Source organism: Akebia trifoliata, chromosome 12 (genome assembly GCF_017979445.1).
Source record: "Akebia trifoliata isolate Shusen 1 chromosome 12, ASM1797944v1, whole genome shotgun sequence".
Taxonomy (NCBI): Eukaryota; Viridiplantae; Streptophyta; class Magnoliopsida; order Ranunculales; family Lardizabalaceae; genus Akebia; species Akebia trifoliata.
Genome location: NC_141386.1, coordinates 35787827 through 35810015, shown reverse-complemented (window position 1 = coordinate 35810015; position 22189 = coordinate 35787827). Strand labels below are relative to the sequence as shown.

The 22189-nt window shown below is 35.3% G+C and overlaps 1 protein-coding gene and 1 pseudogene across 3 annotated transcripts; both read left to right on the top strand.

Annotated features, from left to right (window-relative positions):
* The first annotated feature begins 2699 nt into the window (after nucleotides 1-2699).
* On the top strand, nucleotides 2700-5222 carry LOC147389939 (transcription factor MTB1 pseudogene; annotated as a pseudogene).
* A 5902-nt stretch (nucleotides 5223-11124) lies between these two features.
* LOC147389938 (protein DEFECTIVE IN MERISTEM SILENCING 3-like) lies at nucleotides 11125-21683 on the top strand. Of its 3 annotated transcripts, none has more exons than XM_086418309.1 (8): nucleotides 11125-11280; nucleotides 12412-12552; nucleotides 12712-12826; nucleotides 13248-13485; nucleotides 13594-13785; nucleotides 13859-14179; nucleotides 14610-14835; nucleotides 21229-21683. In XM_086418309.1, exons 1-8 carry the CDS (start codon nucleotides 11257-11259, stop codon nucleotides 21253-21255), a joined length of 1284 nt encoding a protein of 427 aa, XP_086274435.1. In that variant the 5' UTR covers nucleotides 11125-11256; the 3' UTR covers nucleotides 21256-21683. The 3 variants fall into 3 exon arrangements, with proteins under 3 accessions (XP_086274435.1, XP_086274433.1, XP_086274434.1); XM_086418307.1 differs by lacking the exon at nucleotides 11125-11280 and adding an exon at nucleotides 11313-11900; XM_086418308.1 differs by lacking the exon at nucleotides 11125-11280 and adding an exon at nucleotides 11314-11900 and having other exon boundaries at nucleotides 21232-21683.
* The last annotated feature ends 506 nt before the right edge of the window (nucleotides 21684-22189 follow it).

Below are 22189 nucleotides of genomic sequence, written 5' to 3'. Positions count from 1 at the left end.
AATCATGACTCCCTAAGATGGTTCGAAAGATCATGAGAACAGAGTAATGTAAGGAGACCATCAAATTAGGTTTGAAGCTAAATAATCTAATAAATGCTGAGAAATAACTGATTAAAGGGCTTTTGATCATTCTTTGAACCTAAAATCTATTCTAATTTAAACATCAGAGATTATTTCTCAGGTTCACATCAGTTTTGATGATCTTGAGGTATATATGGTAGATGAAAAAAATGTTTTTTTATTTATTTAAATGATGGTGATGGTGATGGTGATGGTGATGGTGATGATGAATGATGAATGATGATAAGGTTGTGATTAGGAACCAATTTTTCCTTGATTTCTCAACCAAATTTGTGTGTCACACTCTACAAGAAAAGACGAAAGGTCAAGCTTAGTATATAACGACGTCCTGGTCGTTTCATCTCTACTAAGTATAAGAAATTCCTCATGAAAGTCAATGCTGACTTGACGATTTCCCATTATACCCACTAATAACCTCATTTAATTACTAGGTTAGTTAACTTAACTAATTGTGCCACGTGGAATGTAACTATACTAGGGTTTATCCTCGTCAACAAATTAAACTTAAATGGTCCCACTTCCCCAACCAGGAGTTTCCTGACTCAAATGTCACGGAAGCCGCACCATACGGATTATACAATTAGAAACACATGAGCCTTTAACAATGGTTATAGTGGGTCCCACCCAAGGAAATAAATGGCACAAAAATAATTTAAAATCAGGGTCATTCTATATGAATAGATATATAAAAATAAAATTTCTCATTTGAAAATAATCTTATTTATTAACATTCTTGCTTGTCTAAATTTATAGTATTTATTAAATTATTTTATTATAATATATTATATTTTCCTAGGTTTCCATATGTTCATCTCTATAAAAAGATGTGGATGCAAAATTCTACTGATACTTTGTGATATGGGATATAATCGAGGACTTTTTTATCATCTTCTTTGATTATATATGAAATCTTGAAAGTTACATTCTGATGTTCATTTGTATATTATCGGTTTGAATGGAAAGATTGTGAAACTTTATCAACTTTCACTTTAGTGGTGTTTGTAGGGGTGGATTTACATTGGGGCCAGTAAGGACACTTATCCCATGAAAATTTTCGAGGTCTATGAGAATACAAAAATTATTGCAAACAGATAACAATGGCGGATAAGAAAATTTGTCATTATTGCCCCCACAAAATTTTTTCCTTTACTGGTTACTCATACAATTTTTTTTTTCTCTTGGTTACCTCTAAGAGAGCAAAATCTTGACTCTGCCCCTATGTATTTGAAATAAGTGATGTAGCTGGCAACTATCACATTTGATTAATCACGTTTGATGATCATACGGAAATGAGTGTCAACTTTTTTATGACCATATCATAGGAACATCGTCTGACAATTATCTTTTCTTACTCGTATCTAGGGATTATATTTTGTTTGTCATTTGATTGTTAGTTTTAAATAACTTCAATCTCTAACCTCATATTTGAGATTCTAGATATTCCTTCTTCACTAAACGGGGGGTTGAATCATCTATGTAACCTTTAATGTACTTGACAACATGCCCTTATGACCTTGATTAAGAATGAATGGACACTCCTCTTCCCTATGCTCTTCCTCTAGAGTCGGACTTGCAATTTTGAAAATTATTTTGAGGATGTGTGCACCTCAAATTGTATGCAATTTTAATACTCTTATAAAAATAATTTAATCTATATAAAATTTTCGATATCTTATTGTTGAATAGTACTATTTTTAGAAGCTTTCTATAGATATTTTTATAATTGGATCGATTTAAAATATTTTTTTATAGTAATAATATGTGAAACACTTTCCTTATTAACATAATAAGATTTTGAGTCTTACTAAGGGTCGTTTGCTCAAATGGATTACCATATCAAAAATCCAATAACAAAATCCTTTAAGTTTTATCGAAAAATCTACATAATTTATTTTTTTCAAAAAACAATTTCTTTTGAATTAGGTCCAATGTTTTTGAAAATGGGTGGCACCTGAACTTCCACATAAATCCTTAATCAAAAAATGAAATTCAACTATGAAAAATAGTTCTTTTTTTTTAAATTGATAGAATTTTGTGCTCTACAATCCCCAAGCATCAAATCATGTTTTGGATGCCAAGAGGTGAGCCCAAGGACCTTTCATAAGGGTGAAATTCTTACTAATTTTGTAAGTCTAGTGGTACTTGAAAAATAACATTCATTTGACATAATAATATATATATTTATAGGAGTCAATTTTATGTGAAGGAAGCGGTAAACGCTCAAGCCAATCCTCCCTGACTCAGCCACACTTTACGGATCCACGGACCATATCAGTTCTCAAAAATCATTTTTTGATCTTTAATTTGTATCCGTTGGATTGCTTTTAATCGTTTGACCCATTCGTTAGCTTATGTGAAAAAGAAACATTAAAATCAAATAGATCAGAAAAACATGTTTGACGTGGACCCTACAACTAATAACCAATTTAATAAGCTCAGATCACCCACGTGTTTGTGATCGACACGTACGGATTCTCACATGTGTACTATTAAAACAAACAACACGAACCGTGTCGAACAACTGACCACTCCAACCCATGATGTAATTAAATTAAACTATAGTTTCTTTTTAACCTAACCAGGGCCACGTGATATAGTTAGAGAGAGAGAAGAGAGAGAGAGAGGTCTATGCTTTGGCTAACATCACAGACCAAACAAACAACGAAACAACACGCAAAGAGTGAAAAAGAAAGAGAAGAATTTTTAGGATTCGTTGTTTTGGTTTCTGTAGACCGCTAATTTCCGGCGAAAAATCCCTCTCAACCAACTGAATTCGACCGTTCGACCGTTGCTTTTGTGGAAAAGTTTACACTAATCAGCACTGCAAACTTTTGCGTTATATTTGAATCTCGCTCGCAAATGTTATATGTGTGTTCTTGTTTTTCGTAATTTGAATTACAGTCAGAGATTTTATACATTTTTTCCCGGTTTTTTTTTTTGGGAGTTCTACATCTGGGTAGATAAATCAGAAATTTTGTTTTATAGATTGTAAGATCTGAACTAGTGTGATGGAGGAGGGAGAGGAACAGAGTGAGGTTTTTATTGATTTTTTGGGTGAATATGTTGGGTTTGAGAACAGAGCTTGAAGTTCGAAATTTGTAGGATTTTTTTTTTCTTTTTTAAATCTTGGTTTTGGGTTCAAATTTTAAGGTTTCTTTGGGTTTTCTGGTTTTTGGGGTTGAAGATGGAGATGGGAATGGGTTGTGGGTTTTGGAATGATGAGGAGAAGACCATGGTTGCTGCTGTTTTGGGTGCTCGAGCTTTCGAGTACTTAACGAGCACTGTATCTTCAGAAGGTTTGTTTACGGCCGTGGGGAGCGATCCAAACCTTCAAAACAAGCTTTCAGAGCTTGTAGAAAGCCCTAACACTTCGAATTTTAGTTGGAACTATTCGATCTTCTGGCAGATTTCTAGGTCGAAATCTGGGGATTTGGTTCTAGGTTGGGGAGATGGGTATTGCAGAGAGCCGAACCAAGTGGAGGAATCCGAAGATGCCACCAATATTCTCGAGGAGGAAACCCAACAGAGGATGAGAAAATGGGTACTTCAAAAGCTTCACATGTTCTTCGGGGGATCTGATGAGGATAATTATGCGAATGGGTTGGACCGAATTACAGACATGGAGATGTTCTTCCTCGCATCCATGTACTTCTCGTTCCCTCGGGGGCAAGGTGCCCCTGGTAAGGCTTTTGGATCCGGGAAACACATTTGGCTATCTGACACCCTGAAGTCGCCATCCGATTACTGTGTCCGATCCTTCCTTTCGAGGTCCGCTAGAATCAAGACTGTAATTCTCATCCCCATTGAAACTGGGGTTGTTGAATTGGGGTCAGTAAGATCCATTCCGGAGAATCTTGAGGTGTTACAATCGATAAGATCGATTTTCTCTGTAGTCTCCTCAAACATCCAGATCAAGCCAACGACAGTTGCATCAATAATGAATGAGAAGAAAGTTGAAAATGGGCGACCAGAACAATACCCCAAGATTTTTGGGCAGAATCTGAACCCAAGTCGGTCTCGGCTTGATGAGAATCACATTGTGGCAAAGGCGGCAGAGAGACCATGGGAGGTATATTCTAATGGTAATCAGAATGGTCTTCATGGTTTGAATTGGCCACCGATTCAAGGTGTCAAACAAGGGATGACGATAACAGATGTTTTTGGTTCGCGAACCCCAGCTAACAATTCACAGAAGTTTGGTAAGACTATTATGATGATCAGCAATGATACGGACCCTGCACATCGATCACTTGATCATACTAATGGGTTCAAGGAGGACTTCCAGTTGAAACAAAAGCAGCAGCGGAAACGAATTGATTTCGAAGTGGGGATGACTTCAAGACCAAGTTTTGTCGAAACAGAACACTCAGATTTTGAGGGATCATGCAAAGAAGAACCATCTGTCGCGACTGATGATCAAAGGCCGAGGAAGCGGGGTAGGAAGCCTGCGAATGGAAGAGAGGAACCCCTCAACCATGTTGAGGCAGAGCGACAGCGGCGGGAGAAGCTTAACCAACGATTCTACGCATTGCGAGCCGTGGTGCCTAACATCTCCAAGATGGACAAAGCCTCCTTACTCGGTGATGCCATCACCTACATCAACGATCTTCAAAACAAGCTCAAGGAAATGGAGTCTGAGCGAGACAAGTTTAGCAATCCATCAAGAGATGCATTGGCTTCAGAGGCAAATTCAGCTGCTGAGAGTAGAAAATGTCTCCCACACATCGACATTCAAGCCATCCATGATGAGGTTATTGTGCAAGTAAGATGCCCATTTGATACTCACCCAGTATCGAAAGTGTTACAAGCATTCGAAGAGACACATGTAACTGTGGTGGAGTCGAAGATCTCCATGGGCAATGATACAGTATTCCACACATTTGTGGTCAAGCCTCAAGGATCTGAACAGCTGACCAAAGACAAGTTGGTCGCCGCATTTTCTCGTGAAACCAACAACTTGTAGCCATAGTTGTAAGTCTTATTTACAGAATGGAATCCATTGAAAAGCTCTTGCAGGGTATTATAATTTACGGTTAGTAGGACTTATTACAATAGAACATTACTTGTACTATGGTCGACGCAGTCGTGGTGATGTCTTCAGTATTTTTATGTATACACATTCCCAATTTTTTTGGGACAAATCTTCAATGTTGATTATGTTATTCATGCAAATTGAGGAATCTTACTTAATCTGTAAGTTAACCCATTTTCCATCATGGTTACTTGTATAGAAGTTTGGAAAATTTTGGGTTTCAATCTTCATCTGTTTTTTCTTATATTTTCAAATTTTGTGCCTCTCAGATGCTGTATTTTAACTACTACTACCTTTAAAAAAAAAGTATTTTAACTACTACAGACATTCCAACCTTGGAAAAATACTATATAATCATGAAAGATTGCAAAGATATTTGGATTGGAAAATTCAGGTGCAATTGTTTGTTTGAAAACATGTTTGCTTCTTGCAAGAGTCATCCAAAGAGAAGCATCTGAGAAGGGTGGCAATATTCCGTAATTTTCCAAGGTAATTTGTTTCTCCTACCTACTGTGAGGGTTACTGAAAGTAATTTTGTAGATCTTGTAGTTTGAAATTTGATAGTATGTACCGGGATATGTTTTATTGTTCCCACAAAATCTCCAATGAATTTTAATATAAATTGTTCTATTTTTATTTTATTTTATTTTTTTAAATTGTGATTCTTGAATATTTCAGATCTTATAATGGTTTATTTTAGCTTCTTTTTGCCTCTTGTGGTATCCAATATTTGACTTTCATCAAATTTGATTGTTTTTGTCTCCTCAAACATCTCCAACAGTGTTGAAAAGAAGGGTTTAGTTGGAATCAAGGATTTTCATCAAGATTAAATGGGACAAGAAAGGTGTGGGTGTGTGTGTGTGTGTGTGTATAGGTTGGTGCGTGAACACATCAGCGACGATTGTGACACAAAGGTCCATAAGTTTAGGTAAAAGCTTAATAAGGGTGTGAACATGGTAACACGTCTCAAACGAGCTTTGTGGGCTCTAAAATTAGATGGAGTACTCTTAGATTGATAGGTATCTACTGCATTATTTAACCTACTTGTCTTTCGCATTTTCTCTAAAATTACATGGATTACTCTTGGATTGATAGGTATCTACTGCATTATTTAACTTACTTGTCTTTCGCCTTTTTTTCCCATATCGTAAGGTTGTTAATGGGTATAAACTGGAATCTAGTTCTCCTACAGTAGCCCTTTTCAGGTGCGTGGTCCCTCAGGTATACAAGTAAAGTTCAGTTGGGCAGGATGGCATAGAAATTGTTACCTCTACCATGGGGACCTCATATTTCTTCTACCATGGGGACCTCATATTTCTTCTCTTGGTACGAAGACGGTTGTGGAGCTGTGTTTGATGCAACAAGTGGACTTGTGTAGTTCAAATGTTCTTTTGTCCCTGTCTTCCGTCGCATTTAATTTTTGTCGAGCTCTTAGAAATAAATTCATCCGTTTTTTTACCCCCCCCCCCCCTTACAATGATGAAGGCCTATTTGGTACAATGCAAAATCAGCTGTAAATGCAAAAAAAAATTTCCTGAAATATAATACAGATGATTGTTGGTACTGTTTTGAAAGTTTTCCCGAAACAGTTTCTAGTCTTTGTTTCTCTATAGTTCCAAATGTTCAAGCTTTTTTTAATCAAGATTGATAATTAAATTATTCAAATACAAATGTTAAATTAAATTGTATTTTCAATTTTCATTTTTAAGTTAAAAAAGAATAAAACATGTTTTGTATGAATTTTTATAAAAAAAAATGTCATTGTAACTTGTTGTATGTTGTAAAGAGTAAACATGTAATTTGTAAACATATAACACAAGTTTTACTTTGAAACTGTCATGATTCAAAATTTTAAAGGAATCCACATTTTTAGGTGACAAATGTCATTTTCATACATTTATTTGAGATATCACCTTAATTTTTCAAAATAATGTTTTATCTCTTGACTTCAATCTTCTTTTATAAATCAATGTAGTAATAACCTCAATGTCCTTATTATCACTACTATCATTATTATCATCACCTTCACCATTAACATCATCAATTTCATCATTATTATCATATTATCGAAATTTTGAAATAAGATAGACAATACATGTATAAAGCATATGCCACATACTTTATGTTTATCAAATTTTTGCAACTTAAAAAATCGAATAAAATTTGAATTTTTCATGTATTGAATTTTTATTATATTTCGAGTTGCTAACAAGGATCATGATACCATAGAATTGGGTACAATTCCCACCATCACCACGTTACTAGTCTTATTTAAAATATGGGTTTTGTTAACATACAGATAAAAGTTCATTAAATATACTTTGGAGTTGATTTTTGTACTAAAATTAGCCTCAAATTTTTTTTTACCAAAAATTATCTCAAAGGAGTAAGGTGTATTTAAGGGGTAAGAAAACCCTTAAAATATTTAGGTGATAATGTTAAAAAAAGTGAGCCCATCATTAGTAAGTTGTAATGATAACCAAATCTTTTTAAACCTTGTTGTGCAAGTATTTAATGCTTTTTCAAAACTTGAACAGAAAAAGGAAAAAGAGTGAGGGAGAGAGAGAGAGATGTTCTCAAACCCTTTGGACATTTCTTTTTCATCTTTTTATGATAAAGGATTTTAAGGTATCTCTAATCTTGAAAGAATAGAGTAATAAAGGATTTAAGGTATCTGAAATCTTGGGGAAAAAAAAAAAAAGAGGAAACAAATGATGAGTCACCACCTCAATAATAAATTATTAGAATAAACTCTATTAGGAAAATCTCAAGATTTAGGGTAAGATTTCAAATCCACAAAATGAGGTTGGTGAAAGAATAAAAGCACATTAGTTTGCTTTAAAGAAAAGAGAAACAAATTAAGGAACTTGCCCTAGAGCGTTTAATTCAAAAAAATCTTATCTTGTGGTCCATAAAATGTCTATATCATGTATTCTATTAAGGTTGCAACCTTGGAGAGTTGGACAGGTTGGAAGGTAGAGCTAGGCTCAATTTAAGTGGCAAAGCCCCCAATCCGAGCGTCACTGAGCCTAATCTCATTAACCTAAGCTCAATTGTACTTGAGTGTCTAAACTTTGGTTAGCTTAAGTTAGGTAGTTTTCGACAAGTTGGACTCATTGAACAAGCCTAATTTTCTTTTGATTGTAATATATATAAACAAGAAGTATAATTATTTATATATAAAAAATTATTATCTCTTAAATGAGAAATAATTAAAAAATATTTTAAAAATAAAAATAATTATATAAAAATATCTATAGATAAATATATAGCCTTAGGGTTGGGTTGAGTTGGATTGGCCGAACCCTCAAACCAAACTGTGGTCGGGTTGAATTATTATAAACTAAGCTCAACTCATGTTTTACATAACTCATCCATGAATCTCCCATCAAACAGTTGAGCTCGGGCCAACCCACCTAAGTTGCAGCCTTTCATTGTGTTTTATAAGTTTTGATCTATGAATCAATTTTTTTTATTTTTTATTTTTGTTTATCATGGGTATCCCCACCCCTTAAAGTAAGATTAATGCTACGGTCAAACACATTAACCCAAGTCCTACATTCAACTTATTGAGTTGAGGGTCGAATAGACCCTAGAGGGTAGTCCCAAGGAATTCATTGTTTCATAGGGTTTCAAACACTTGACCTACCCTTCCTAAGGAGTTTATCAAGGCTTGGCTTACCCCCAGGCCAATCACTTGGGGTTACTTACGAATCAATTTGGCTGACTCTATTTCACCTAAAAAGAATTGTTCATTGTAAACTATTTTGGTCTCTTCTCAAGATGTTTTCACATTAAAATAACAACACCTTCTCTTTTACTATCAAATCTTCTCATATAATTTTGGAGGCATAGATTTTTTTTTGGCAAGAGTAATGTGTTCTTTTTTTTTTTCCCCTTCAAAATGATTGAAACTAAAGAAGACATAAGAGATTACGAAAAGTTGGTCTTTTTTGAAAATAATATTTTTTTACAAACAACCAAATAATAGAGTTCATTTCAACTCCAACTCAAAATTCTCTAAAGAAAAACTCTAAGTCAACCACATCAACCAGGTGCCCACTCTTAATAGTTACGAGTATTGATTGAGTGAAAAGTTTCTAGTTTAAAAATCAACACTCGTTTTGCATTTGTACCCATTCTTGGTCCTTCCTAATGTTTTTTTTCTTTTTCAATAAAACACAGTCCCCAATATAGAAAAGTAAAAGAGAATCTTAAATTAAAGAGTCGTAATCCTACGCTGCTTCTTTTTTACGCTCTTTTCACAAAATCAACTAAAATCATAAATATATGTTTTTGTGAATCCCGAAGCAATGGTTCTATGATTCTACAAAGGAGGGAAACGTACAAAAAAAAAATAATAAAAACAAAAACGTCATATTATCATAATTCTAAATTAAAATCCTTTTCAACTTTCTAACATCCCTGAGTTTTGAAGTCATCCCAATTCCCGTTGGAAAAACCCCAATCCAATATCTCTACTTCAGTGGCCCTACATTATCCAACATCTCTATCAACTGCTAAGAAATAATTGATGATAGTGTGCTAAGGACCGTCCATTTAGTAGACTTTTATCCTGTACTGTTGTACATTAGCCTTTTTCGATGATTGGTCAAGAATAGAAAGTGAGTCAATCAGACGGTTAAGTCAGCACATGGAATCCTTGGCTTGGCTGATGTTATCTTTCTTCTGTTAATGATAAAGATGTGACTTGTGAGTTCTTGGACTTCAGGACCAGACCTCATGTGGGGGGGAGGTGTACTTAATGATTGCGGATCTGACACGCATCACGAGAAAATAATAGTGGATAAGGATGAGTACAACTATATATATATATATATAATATTACCTGTTCGTACATTATCAACTAGCCCCCGACTCCCACTTGAAAGAAAATTGCAAAAAATGTCGCTATATAATAAATCCTACGTCGGCGCATAGTTTATTGACAGATAGTCACGTGCACAACGTGGCAGGATCAGGAAAGACGAACTAATTGTAGCTGTATGTATAGCTCTCAACTACTATACATTGTGTAGTATGTTTCTTTGCCTCATCACTCCCCCCAAATAATAGGGTTGACGTCACGTCACCTTCCCTGAACTGCCATGTGGCAAGTTGCAAGTTTTTTGGGCCCACTCAATTGCTCTTGATCGACCACATGAGCTTAGTAGGGGTTTCGATGATTCTGTTCGGGTTGGTACCTTTGAACTTAGAATTACAATCATTATATTTAATTCGATTTCAGTTTTTATCTGTTTCAAGTCCGATTTCAAAATAAATGGAATTTGAATCAAAATAGTAAAAAATCATGGGTATGCATCAATTCCATTCTCAAGAATTGACTGAGGAAAAAAAATTTCAAATCAATGTACATAAATAAAAATTAACATATTATCAAGAAATTAACATATTTTCAATAAAATTATTAATTTAGTTATATTTTATCATATTAAAAATACTAATTAATTTTTTTTTTAAATAAAAATTTATCTTAGTTAAAAGTAATTAAATTTTAAAGAATAACTCATTTTAAACTATAATTGATAATTTATATGAAAAATTGAAATTTTTTATAAAATAAATATTTATTTTAAAATAAAAAAATAGTTTTAAATCATGAAAAGAAATGGCAAAATAAATTGTACCAAGTACGAGTACCCGTGTGTATCTATTGGATAGAACTTAACGGTTTTGATATCGGTTCTTATTGATTCAATTTCATTTTAGACCTGATTTTAATTGATTCCAATAAAAGAGAATCGGAATTGTGATTTTCAATTCCGATTCCATTCGGTTAAATGGATATCCATGGACAAACTTAAAGCTTGGCACACAAAAATGTCCGAGACTCGACTATCAATGGGCCCACGCCAGGTTTGAGATTGGCCTGCAAGAACCCAGTGCAAATCTCCCTCAAGATTCTAGACCAAGTACAGCCTGATTAATGGTCAGGCCCAGACCGGCCCATAATTATTTGGGCATAGACTCGCACGATTACTAGATGGGCCCAGTAAAGTATCCTATCAGACCCACCATGGTTAGCAAATTTATTCTGTAAAAATTGTTTTGGGGCGTTTCAAGCAAAATATTCTCCGGACTGGAGTGCGAGTTCGTCCGAAGTTTGACTCCTGATTTCAGCTATGTTTCAACCAAATAACCATCAGGTTTCTTTCTATCAACCTTTCATTCTCTCATCTAAGACTCTAAGTAGAGTAGAAAATCCGAAGTGTTAGGGTTTTGATGTCGCATTTCATCTTCGATAAAAATTTCATACTTTCTAAGAACTCAATTGGGGAAAAATGGTGACTTTTAGGGTTACATTTAGTGTAAAAAGGAGTGATTTTTAGATTGTACGAGTTGTCGAGGTTGGAGCGAAGTAGAGTGGACACTAGAGAAGATTTAGGGTTACAAATGCTCCTTTGTCTTGTTTCTCTATTTTTAATGGTAGCTTGGAGAAATGGGTTTTTGTCATTTGGGGGATTAGAGAAATTTGGGAGAATTCGTTATGGATTGCTTGCACAAGTTCGCCCTGTATGTGAAAACTATGATAACTCTTGGTTAGAGAATCAACATGAGAGATGACAATCTTACATACAGTCAAGTTAAATTATAGTCATAAGATGACTTTCAGCGTCAACAACGTAAAAATTCAGAGTTTTATGCAGAAAATTGTGAATTTCCAATGTGCTTAAGCACCATTAGTACGATAATTATAAAGGCACATTGCTTCTCTGTGGTTTTATCGCAAAAGAAGTTTACCAAATCTCGTTGTCTCTCTTCAAAAGTAATTGTTTGAGTTTAGTATCGGAAAATGTTATTTTGATGGTAATGTTGTTTTGTGGCTTTGCCCAAATAGTCGTGCTGGAGTGAACCTCAAGATTGTACCTCATATTGCACATCCTGACGTAAAAGTGTGTAGGAACCATAGATGCTTCTGACTAATATCTCAATGTGCGACGTGAGGTACAATCTTTAGGTCACTTCAGCATTATTCTTACCCATATTTTAGTTGCATGAGAGTAGTCTTGACAAAGGTATGAGCTGTTCTTCCAAAGCTTGTCCTTCACAAAAATGACGGACACAACAAACAAATATCATTTCCTTTTGTACCATACCAATGTGTCCAACATGTAGTCTCTTGAGCGTCAATGATATGAACATTAAGTAATTGGGCTGTTTCTGTGGCGCTTAAGTTTGGTTGGGGGTAATTTGTGTAATTAGTGTCTTATATTGACGTTTGTTGCTTCTTAAAGGATATGCATACAAACAAACTTCTTGTTTTCATTTGTGTCCAGCTTCCAGTTCATTCAAATGCATTATCTGCCCAAGAACCATTAATATTGAAGCCTTTGGATTGGACTGACCCCCGCGCAATCCCAAGCAGTGAAATGCAAAATGGAGACCTTAAGGCAGAATCTATCGTCAGTCATTCCAAGGTTTGAAATTTTCTACTTTTCTGCATGCCCTTTTGAGGTATTATGTTCTTTAATGGGTGTTATCAATGGTTATAACCAAGATCAGAGTTTCTGTGTCTCGAGTAGGAAGAGGTCAACTGGTCAACCTTAACTAACCTCTCACTAATTTAATTATTGCAGAAACTTCAGGATGATATGCAAAAGCTAGGACTGAAAATCAAGCGTCATCAGGAAAATCTGAGATTTCTGAAGACTCAGACAGACAACTTAGATGAATCTATTCTTGATTTGCAAGGTATCTTTCTACCCCTTATTATTTTCTAGTCAACTAATTTACTATCAAGTGCTAATGTGACTCATCTTGAATTTGATGAGAAAACTGAGGATGCAAAGTCAACAAAATAGGGGTCTCCATTTTTTTGAGGGGAAAAATTTCAGACAGTTGGCTGAAAAATATTAAAATTTCAGACCGTTTGGAATTTGGGTTGAATTAAAAAAAAAAAAATTCAAATATTTATGGATAGCCTTTTTTGGGTAGCACGGTTGGAGTGCATACCCCATGAATATCAAAAGTGGCTATCCATAAGCCCATGATGGGTATCCCCGTTGGAGTTGCTCTAACTACTAATATGCTTTCTTTGTTCCATGTATAGAAAATAATGTTTTAGATTCAATTGTCTCATATATTTTGTTTGCTAACATACATATTCTCTCAGTTAAGCTTGGGAAGTATCATTCATCAAATGTATCTTCAATGGAAAATGGGAATCTTAAGCACTTCCAGACCGAGAAGGACACAATTGAGCAAATATTGCAGCAGGAGAAATCTGCAGCCAGTATATTGTGCCAGCTGAAAACTCGACTTGTTTCTCAGACATCGGATCTACCATTGACTAAGGATGTGTTGGGTATCGTTGCTACACTTGGTAAAGTAGATGACGATAACCTTAGCAGGTCAGTTTGATGTCTATAATTCATTCGTTGGTTTCTCCCAGCTGTGGAACCATCCAGCATATTGGGTTTAAGGCCTGACATGTTACTGTTTCTAACGTCAATACCCAGTATTTTCTCGGAGTACTTAGGATTGGAGACTATGATGGCAATTGTATGCAAGACATATGAAGGTGTTAAAGCTCTTGAAATGTATGATCGTGAAGGCAGAATCAATAACAGTGCTGGTCTTAGTGGCCTTGGATCTTCTATTGGAAGATCCATGGATGGCCGATTTCTAGTCATTTGTCTTGAAGATTTAAGGCAAGAACCTGGTACTTTCATGTTTTGGGCAAGAATTGCTCGGAATCATTCTAAATATGGGTTTTTTGTGCAGACCCTATGTTGGTAATTTTGTAGCTGATGACCCACAACGGAGGCTTGCTCTTCTGAAACCAAGATTACCCAGTGGAGAGTGTCCACCTGGCTTTCTCGGGTTTGCTGTGAATATGATCAATTTGGACAGTATGAATTTATATTGCCTCACAGTCGGTGGACATGGCCTCCGGGAGACTCTATTCTACAGCCTTTTCTCTCGCCTGCAAGTATATAGAACCAGAGCTGAAATGCAACTTGCCCTTCCTTGTATAAGCGATGGAGCCCTATCTTTAGATGGTGGGATGATTAGGAGTACTGGTGTGTTTTCCCTTGGTTATAGGTAAGTAGCTAGTCTGTAACAAAACTAATAGAGCGATTTTTATTTTTTTATTACGTTTTTTTGTACGAGGTTCTGTCTATTATCATTGTAGCATATGATTATGGGTTTCGGATTTGCTTTTTGAACTTAGTTATTGGTTCTTAGATTTGATTCATGGTTGCAATATTGTGAACATGTCCTCTGGAATATAGTTGCATGAGGGAGTTGTATAGATCAAACCTGTCCTATAAAAACATCTATAAGCTCTTTAGTTACCCATTTAATTGCGTTCATATTTGTTGAAATCTCTCCTGTTCAGCTTTGTTCATTTTTGAATATTGGTGTTCCTGTTCCTTACCTTTACCTACCAAAATTATGGTAGCTCTTTAATTACCAATTTAATTGAGCTTTTTTTTTTTGTTCTTACATCTTTCATTCATGAATGGTATAGGAAAGAAGTAGAGGTGAGATTCCCAATAAGCTCTGGAACATCAATTCTACCTGTGGACTACATTGAAACTGAGGACCGGATCAAGACTATGAAATGGGAAAAGGAAAGAATTTCTGAAGATATGCAGAGAGAGGAAATGTTATTGAACCATGTGAGGTGCGATTTCGACTCTAAAAAACAAGAGTTCGTCAAGTTCCTTGCTGAAAGCTCAGTCTATGCAACTCAGGTACTGTTTTGGGCATTTCTTTTTTCATCCTAAACAAAAGTATTGTTGTGAAATGTACTTTTTTTCACTGATTCAAGTAATATAGGGTTCTTTGAGTTGCTAGTTTAGCTGCAGTTCTTGTTATAGTTTTCAGGGAGCTTGTTTCTTCAAATCTTTATTGTTTGATAACAGCCCACTTTCTAAATGATTTTATATAATATGAGAGTTTGGAGTTACTGCTTATGCTTAAAATTCAAAACGACCATTCATTTCTTATAATAAGTTAAGAAATTGCCTGACGGGATTCTCCTATCCCACCATGCCAGGCCCCTTACCCTTTCTTTATAATTTTATTTATTGTAATTTAGTTCTTCATATTAAATGATGATGGATGTCAATTTATTATGGTGTGAACTTAGGCTCCATTTCACATGTTCATCTGTTTATTTGTTTCTATTGCATTTTCCATTATCAAGTTGAAGTGTATGTTGCATATTTCAACTTAATCATTATAATTATTCACCCACTTCATTAGTTTTTTGGTAGACTTAGTTCTTGGTTTGCTTAATTGTATAAATTTAACAGTTGAATTTTAATAATTCTATTTCTACAATTATTCTTGTCGCTGCAAGACAACGTTACACCCTCTACTTCCTAACATGTGCATGCTCCCATGCCACCTTGTTCTCCAAGTGTGAATGTCCCCAGCCCCTTCTTCGGTTCCAAGAAACGCTTTGTGAAAGAACTCCCGTGAGAGGAAAAAAGGAGGCATTAGGACCTCCTGGCAAACCCTAGAGACTAGAATCGTTTTTCAAATCTGCACCCATTTCAAGCAAGGACATAGATGAATAGACATATCCTCATCTCATTGAGTGGAAATGTTCGTAGATCATGCAGGGGTCGAAGACCATGGCACCATGATTCCTTGGAATATGGATATGGTGCTTGATAGAATGAAACCACAGAATGAGATTTTTGAACCCAGTTCAAAAATAGTTTGGTAAAGGCGTTTGATAACGATAATAAATCATCGTCATCAAGGCCCTATCCCAATATCTAGGGCCAGCTGAATGAATCTTGCTCCTACTGTCCTACATTCAATATTAACAAAAGTCATGTCTTTTGTTAGTTCAAGCCTCTTCAAGTTTTCTCTCAATATCGCAGTGCACGGTCCTTTTTGGTCTTCCTCGGCTTGTATACTGTTTTTTGTTTTTTTTCTTCTTTGAAAAAAAAAAAAAAAAAACACTATGTTGCTGATTTCAAGCCTGGAGGAGGGTTAGGTGAGGTTGAGATTTTTGCACCCAATTAAAAAATTGTTGGGTAAAGGCTATGATGATGATGGTGATGAACCATCATCATCATAAAATCCTTATCCCAGTATCTAGGGTCAGCTGAACAAATCTTGCTCCTACATTCGATATTGACAAAAACCATGTTTTTTTTTATTCAACTGACTCCAAATTCTCTCAATAATGCAATCCACGACCTTTTTTGTCTTCCCCATATAGTTTATATCCCTTCCTTTTCTTTTTTTTTGTTCTGTTTTTTTAACACTAGATTGCTGATTGCAAGCCTAGAGGAGGGTTACATCATGTTGGCAGCTGGTGTAAAATTTTGCCATCTCCTAACATGAATCCTGATCCATGGTAATGAAACATTACAGTTATAAATTATATGACCCATTCATTTGGATTGTCTTAAAGTGTGGTGCATAAAGAGGCTATTGTCCAAACTTTTGACCAATGATCATTCAAATGGTTGAATTCTTTACCTAGAAAATTTATGTAGTAGGAGCCATCAAATAGAAGCCATTGTCCAAATGGTTATGACTTAGAGCAACTCCAACACAGAAGCCATCCCACTCTCTATCCCCCCTCAACTGTTTAGAGAATTAAATCCCTTTTATGGGTCTCCATCGCACTGTCCACCCCCCCTCTCAATTTTGTAGAGTGGGGTTTTCAATAACCATTTTGGAGATGGAGATTGGGAATCTCCATTTTTGTCTCCAAAGGATTTAATGATCGTTGAGGTAGGTCCATGGCTGTAGAGGTACTTGTTCTTTTTCCTATAAAAATCAAAAGTTTTGGTTCTTCCAAGAGAATCAGTTGCAGAGAAAAAACACCTGGGAACTGTGAAGAGAAACAATTCTATAGTTTCAAAGCAAATTCAATTAGAAAGAAACCATTTTTTTAATCTTTGACTGCTTCCTGGGTTGCAGCCAGTTCTGGTAACCTGTTAACTTAATCTCCAAACAAAGAACTACTGAGATTCCAATGGGTTTGCTTCTTCTTTATAGTTCTGCAGCTCCTCTTCTTCAAAAAAATTCAATTAAAGCCACTCCTTCTCTCTTAATAGTTAGTTTTTTCAAGGAATTTTCAAATATCCATTAAAGTATTAAACTCTCATGGAGTTTGATGTTGTTTAAATCCAGTAGAAGCCCATACTTTTTCTCTTTGTTGCTGTGTTTATGACACCTGAGCAAGAAAGAAACATCTGAAATCAAAATGGATTCTTCACTCCATCTACTCTAAGCTGCACATTGATCTCCTCTGCGGTTCTTCATTCAAACTCATTTGTCTTTTCTTCTTTCTCTCAATCACTGACTCTGGTTAAAATAAAGTTCGGTTTTTTTTTTTTTGAAAAGTGTAATATATTGATAAAGGAAAACAAATACAAGAAAACCCAAATACAAGGAGGCCGAGGAGGCCTCACAAAGGACAAGAAGAAGAAAAAGAAGAAAAATAAAAAAACATCTCTAATTACAAAGGTCATTCCATCTAAAGACAAAATCATCGAAAGAGAATCCTGCAAACTCTTTATACTGTTTTGACCAAAGGTACAAATAACCCAAAATCTCCAAAAAGCTTGCATGCGATTTTCTATTCTTGTTATTGAACACCCTGTTGTTTCTCTCGTTCCAAACCCCCCAAGCAATAGCCGAGGGAAGCATAGCCCATAGAAGTCTTTTTCTGGAATTAAAGTCATTACTAGCCCATTCAACTAACAGGGAGGAAAACTTACAAGGAAGGACCCAATAGATGCAAAACCGACTAAGAAAATAAGACCAAATAATAGAAGAGAAAGAGCAATGAATTAGAATATGATCCACAGACTCCTCATCCCTCAAACAAAGAGGACAACAATTAGGGGTGATCCATAATTTGTGCATGAAAAGAGCAGCTGAGAATCATACCAGCTGTTTAAGAATTCCCAAAGAAAGACTCCTTGTGTGTGTTCTTCTCCATGTTTCTTCATAAACTACTTACTCTACATGTTCTTCTACTCTCGTTTTCTCTATTTTAATCTCAAACTATTTTCATTGTTCTTTGCTTTAGCAGAACTTGTTTACGTTTTTCTTTCAATTTGATTTGCCTCTTGAATATGTATGAAAGGTACAATCTTGTTTTAGTTCTCACATCATAAGCTTATATTTGAAACTTCTGAATCTTTAAACCATAATAATTTGTCATGAAGCGGGATTTTCAATTTGGTGATTCTTTCATTAGCAATGTGAGTTCTGCTTCATTTTCTCCTAGAACTCCCCATTCACTTAATTTAAAAGGATGAGAGTGAACCCTCTACCAATCTAGACCGGTCATTGGGCAGAAAGACCTCAAAGAAGGTGCTTAAAAATAAAAGAGGCAAGGAAAGCGTTCAAGGCATGGTTTCAACATTCGTTTTGGATCAATACATGCAAAAGAAGATGGAATTGGGACGTAGTGGAGCCAAACTACACGAGGAAGCATTAGCTCAACATGATAAAAATTAGCGATTGAGGTTGAAAGATTTCAACTAGATACTTACGAGGAGTGAATAATGCAAATTGACACTACTACAATGGACCCGATCACTGCACACCATTATAACAGCCTTAAGATAGAGATTCTTACAAAAAAAAAGATTTTAATTTCTTGTAAATGTGTAGTTTATTGTATTTCAAGAAACTAAATCGGTTTTATTAATCATAATACTAATTTAGTTGTATTTCAAGAAACTAAATCGGTTTTATTAATCATAATACTAATTTAGTTGTATTTCTAGTAAATGTGTAGTTTATTGTATTTTGAGAAATTAAATTGGTTTTATTAATCATAATATAATTTTTAAATTTAAGTTAAAATGCAAATTTCAAATTCATGGTACTTGGAAAACTCAAATCACAATAAGTTTCCTATTCCTGAAAATACTTGATACTTGAAAACTTCATAATACTAGTTTTTTATTCTTGGTCATGTCGTTGTTACAAGTACTTGATAAGATCCGATTGAGAGAATGTGCTCCTCTGTCTCTAATGCCACGATGGATTTTAATGAAATCTACCAATTGATTGTACGTGCATACAAGACTGATACAAGCGGATTTGCATCAAATTTATAATCATTAGTATTTCTTTCATTCTTAATGATAATGTTGTGCATTATTATCCATGCTTTCATAATATTTGCAAGTGTTCTTTCATCTAAAAATTGTGTTAGTTCACACACGATTGCAAAACGTGCTTGGGACACCCAAATTCCTATTTTGCATCTTTCCTTGTTGACTCTTGCTTTGCAACAAAATGTTTTTTCTTCAAATCTTATGAATATGAACTTTTTTTATTATAAATGTTGACCATGTCAGAATAATATAATCAGACACACAAAATCTCATCATGTAGTCATGCCTATTAATCATATAATTGACGGGGGCATATCCTTCTACAAGTTCAGCAAATATATGAGATCGGTCTTGCACATTGATGTCATTAAGCGATTTTATTAACCCAAAGGAGGCATGTCATATCCAAAGATCCTATGAAACCACAATTTTTGGAATTATTGTCGGTTCACGGATGTGACTAATAAATATCCCTTGTCACGCTGTTGGATAATTCTTTCATTTCTAATGCATACAATCAATACTTCCTAACATTTCAAGAAAATCATGGGTTTGCCAACTGCTAGCAATCGAGTGATGTCATTAGTATTTGGTGACCTCATGTTTTTGTCGTCAAATATTGTATCAACAACTTTCACAAACCTTCTTAGACTTTATATGGTGGTGTTTTCTCTAATCCGTATGTACTCGTCCATAGAATCTTTCAGTGTTCCATAAGCAAACATCTCAAATGCGACTGTTATCTTCTGAAGAGAAGACAGATCGAGAATCCTAAGGGTATCACTTCTTTAGACGAAGTATAGATCGTTAGCTTCAATCAGTTTGAATTCGGCAAAAAAGAGGATGACTCATTTGAAATCTCCTCCGAAATTGATGATAAGAATATATAAGATATTTAGCAAAATAATCGCGATAGAGTCTTTCATGACATTTAAGTCTACTATGATGAATGGTAATGTGGTCGGGAATGGAACCACCACGACACATCATTCGTCTCTAGCTAGCTAGCCAATTTCTGTTTTTTCTATGACTATCCTAGTTAACACCTCTAAATCATCATCAGTCATCGTCAAAATTGAGGATATCTCTTAAAATGTCTGGATAACAAGAATGCTATTTAGAGAGAAAATGGTGTTGAATACAGAGAGAAGATGTAGGGCTAGGTGAATGAGATAGGAAATGATCATTTTTATAAATTTATTCTAAATTTTGGAGGGAAGGATTTTGCATTTTTCCAGTTGAGAACTAGATTTGAAATTTTATTTCAATTTTGAATTTTAGTGAAAGGGACTATGAAGTTTGAATTTCGGATAGCAAGATTTCCATTTTGGTGATGAATTTGGGTTTTATTTGAATATTAGGTTGAATTAAAAATATTAAAATATTAATGTATGGCTACTTTGGATAGTATGGTTGGAGTGCTTAAAGCAACTCCAACGCACTCTCCATCTTACTCGTCATCCCCTCTCAACTGCCGTTTTGGAGAGCCAAATCCAATATGCGTCTTCAACGCACTCTCCATTGGAGAGTGGGATTTTCATTATCCATTTTTTGTTTGACAAGTTTGGACTCTCCACCTCTTAACTACTATTTTGTATTAGTCCTTTTGGATTTTAAGGGTCTCCAACGCACTAGTCATCTCCATTACATTTTAAAAGAACATTAAAATATTTATGGATAGCACGGTTGGAGTGCATATCCCTTGAATATTCAAACTATCCATAATGGAATGGCTAGTCATTTTGGATATTCCCCTTGGAGTTGCTCTTATGATCATTCCTATGGCTGAATTCTTCACCTAGAAGATTTACATAGTGTCGGAGCTATCAAAGATGTTGTGTTCCAACCCCACTCTCTCTTGCATGCATGGCGCGCGCTATAGTCTAAGAGAAGAGTTTCTTTCTTAGTAGACCATTCAATTGCATCAGTATTTTCTTGTTCTATCATGACTCAAAAAGTAATTTTCTTTTTTCAACAAATTGTTTCATCATTATTATTTGTGAATAAAATCTGATCTTGTCTTTAATAAAATGGCAGCAGCAACTTCAGTCAGGAGGGAGGTAGAAAGCATCCTGAGATGAGTGGGTGCATAGGAGGAGCCAATTCTAGTCTATCAAACCAAATGGGAAAAGAATGAGAGAGCTATACAATCTTAGATCCATGTATTTCTTTTCTAGCCAGACAAAGGAAAAGTATACCAAGTGGTAGGAGGAACATAAAGAATTGTCGTGTGAAGCAGAACCAAACAAATTGAATCTCTGCTTAGAATATGGAACCCACAAAAGCCAAGATTATGTCAAGCACCCACCTTGGGATCATTTTCTGTATTCAGAATGACAAAAGACTTGTAATGGGAACTAAATGGAGTGGCATTTGTCAACTTGTCTCTCTTTCTAAATCTTTAATTCTCTTGCTATAATGGTTGTAATTTGTTACTTATCGTATACTTGCCCCTGGGCTGGGAAATTTGGAAATAATATTTTCATCGTGTCCGCCCTCGCTTCGCTCTGCCACCTGAGAGTTCTCGACTATGAATCATTACTATCTGACTTGCTTGTCTTTATCCCCTCAAGGGGTGTCCAGCCCTTAATCTATTTCTTGACAGGAATCGAGTGCTGATGTGGAGTGGAGTGGAGTGAGAGAAGGGGTCACACGAGCGATGCAGAAAGCAGCAAATGTATAGTCTTGATGTTAATGGTGAAACTTTAAAATGAAATTTGGAAGTTGATTTCATGAAAGAGAGACATAGCCTGCTGTGGCTAGAAGTGATTGTTTTGGCAGCAAAGCTGAATGGAAGCAAAGAGATTATAGAGGAGATCTTGCCAACAGCAATGCCAATGAAGTTGCTAGCTTGTATCAGTCTACATCTAAATCTGCTACAAGGAACCACTAATTTTGTAGTCCACAAGCCAGCTCGTTAGCCTCCCACTTTTTTTTTTTTTTAATGCTCTGAAGAAAGATTGGCTGTATTTTTCTGTTTTTTGTCGAACAATTTTTT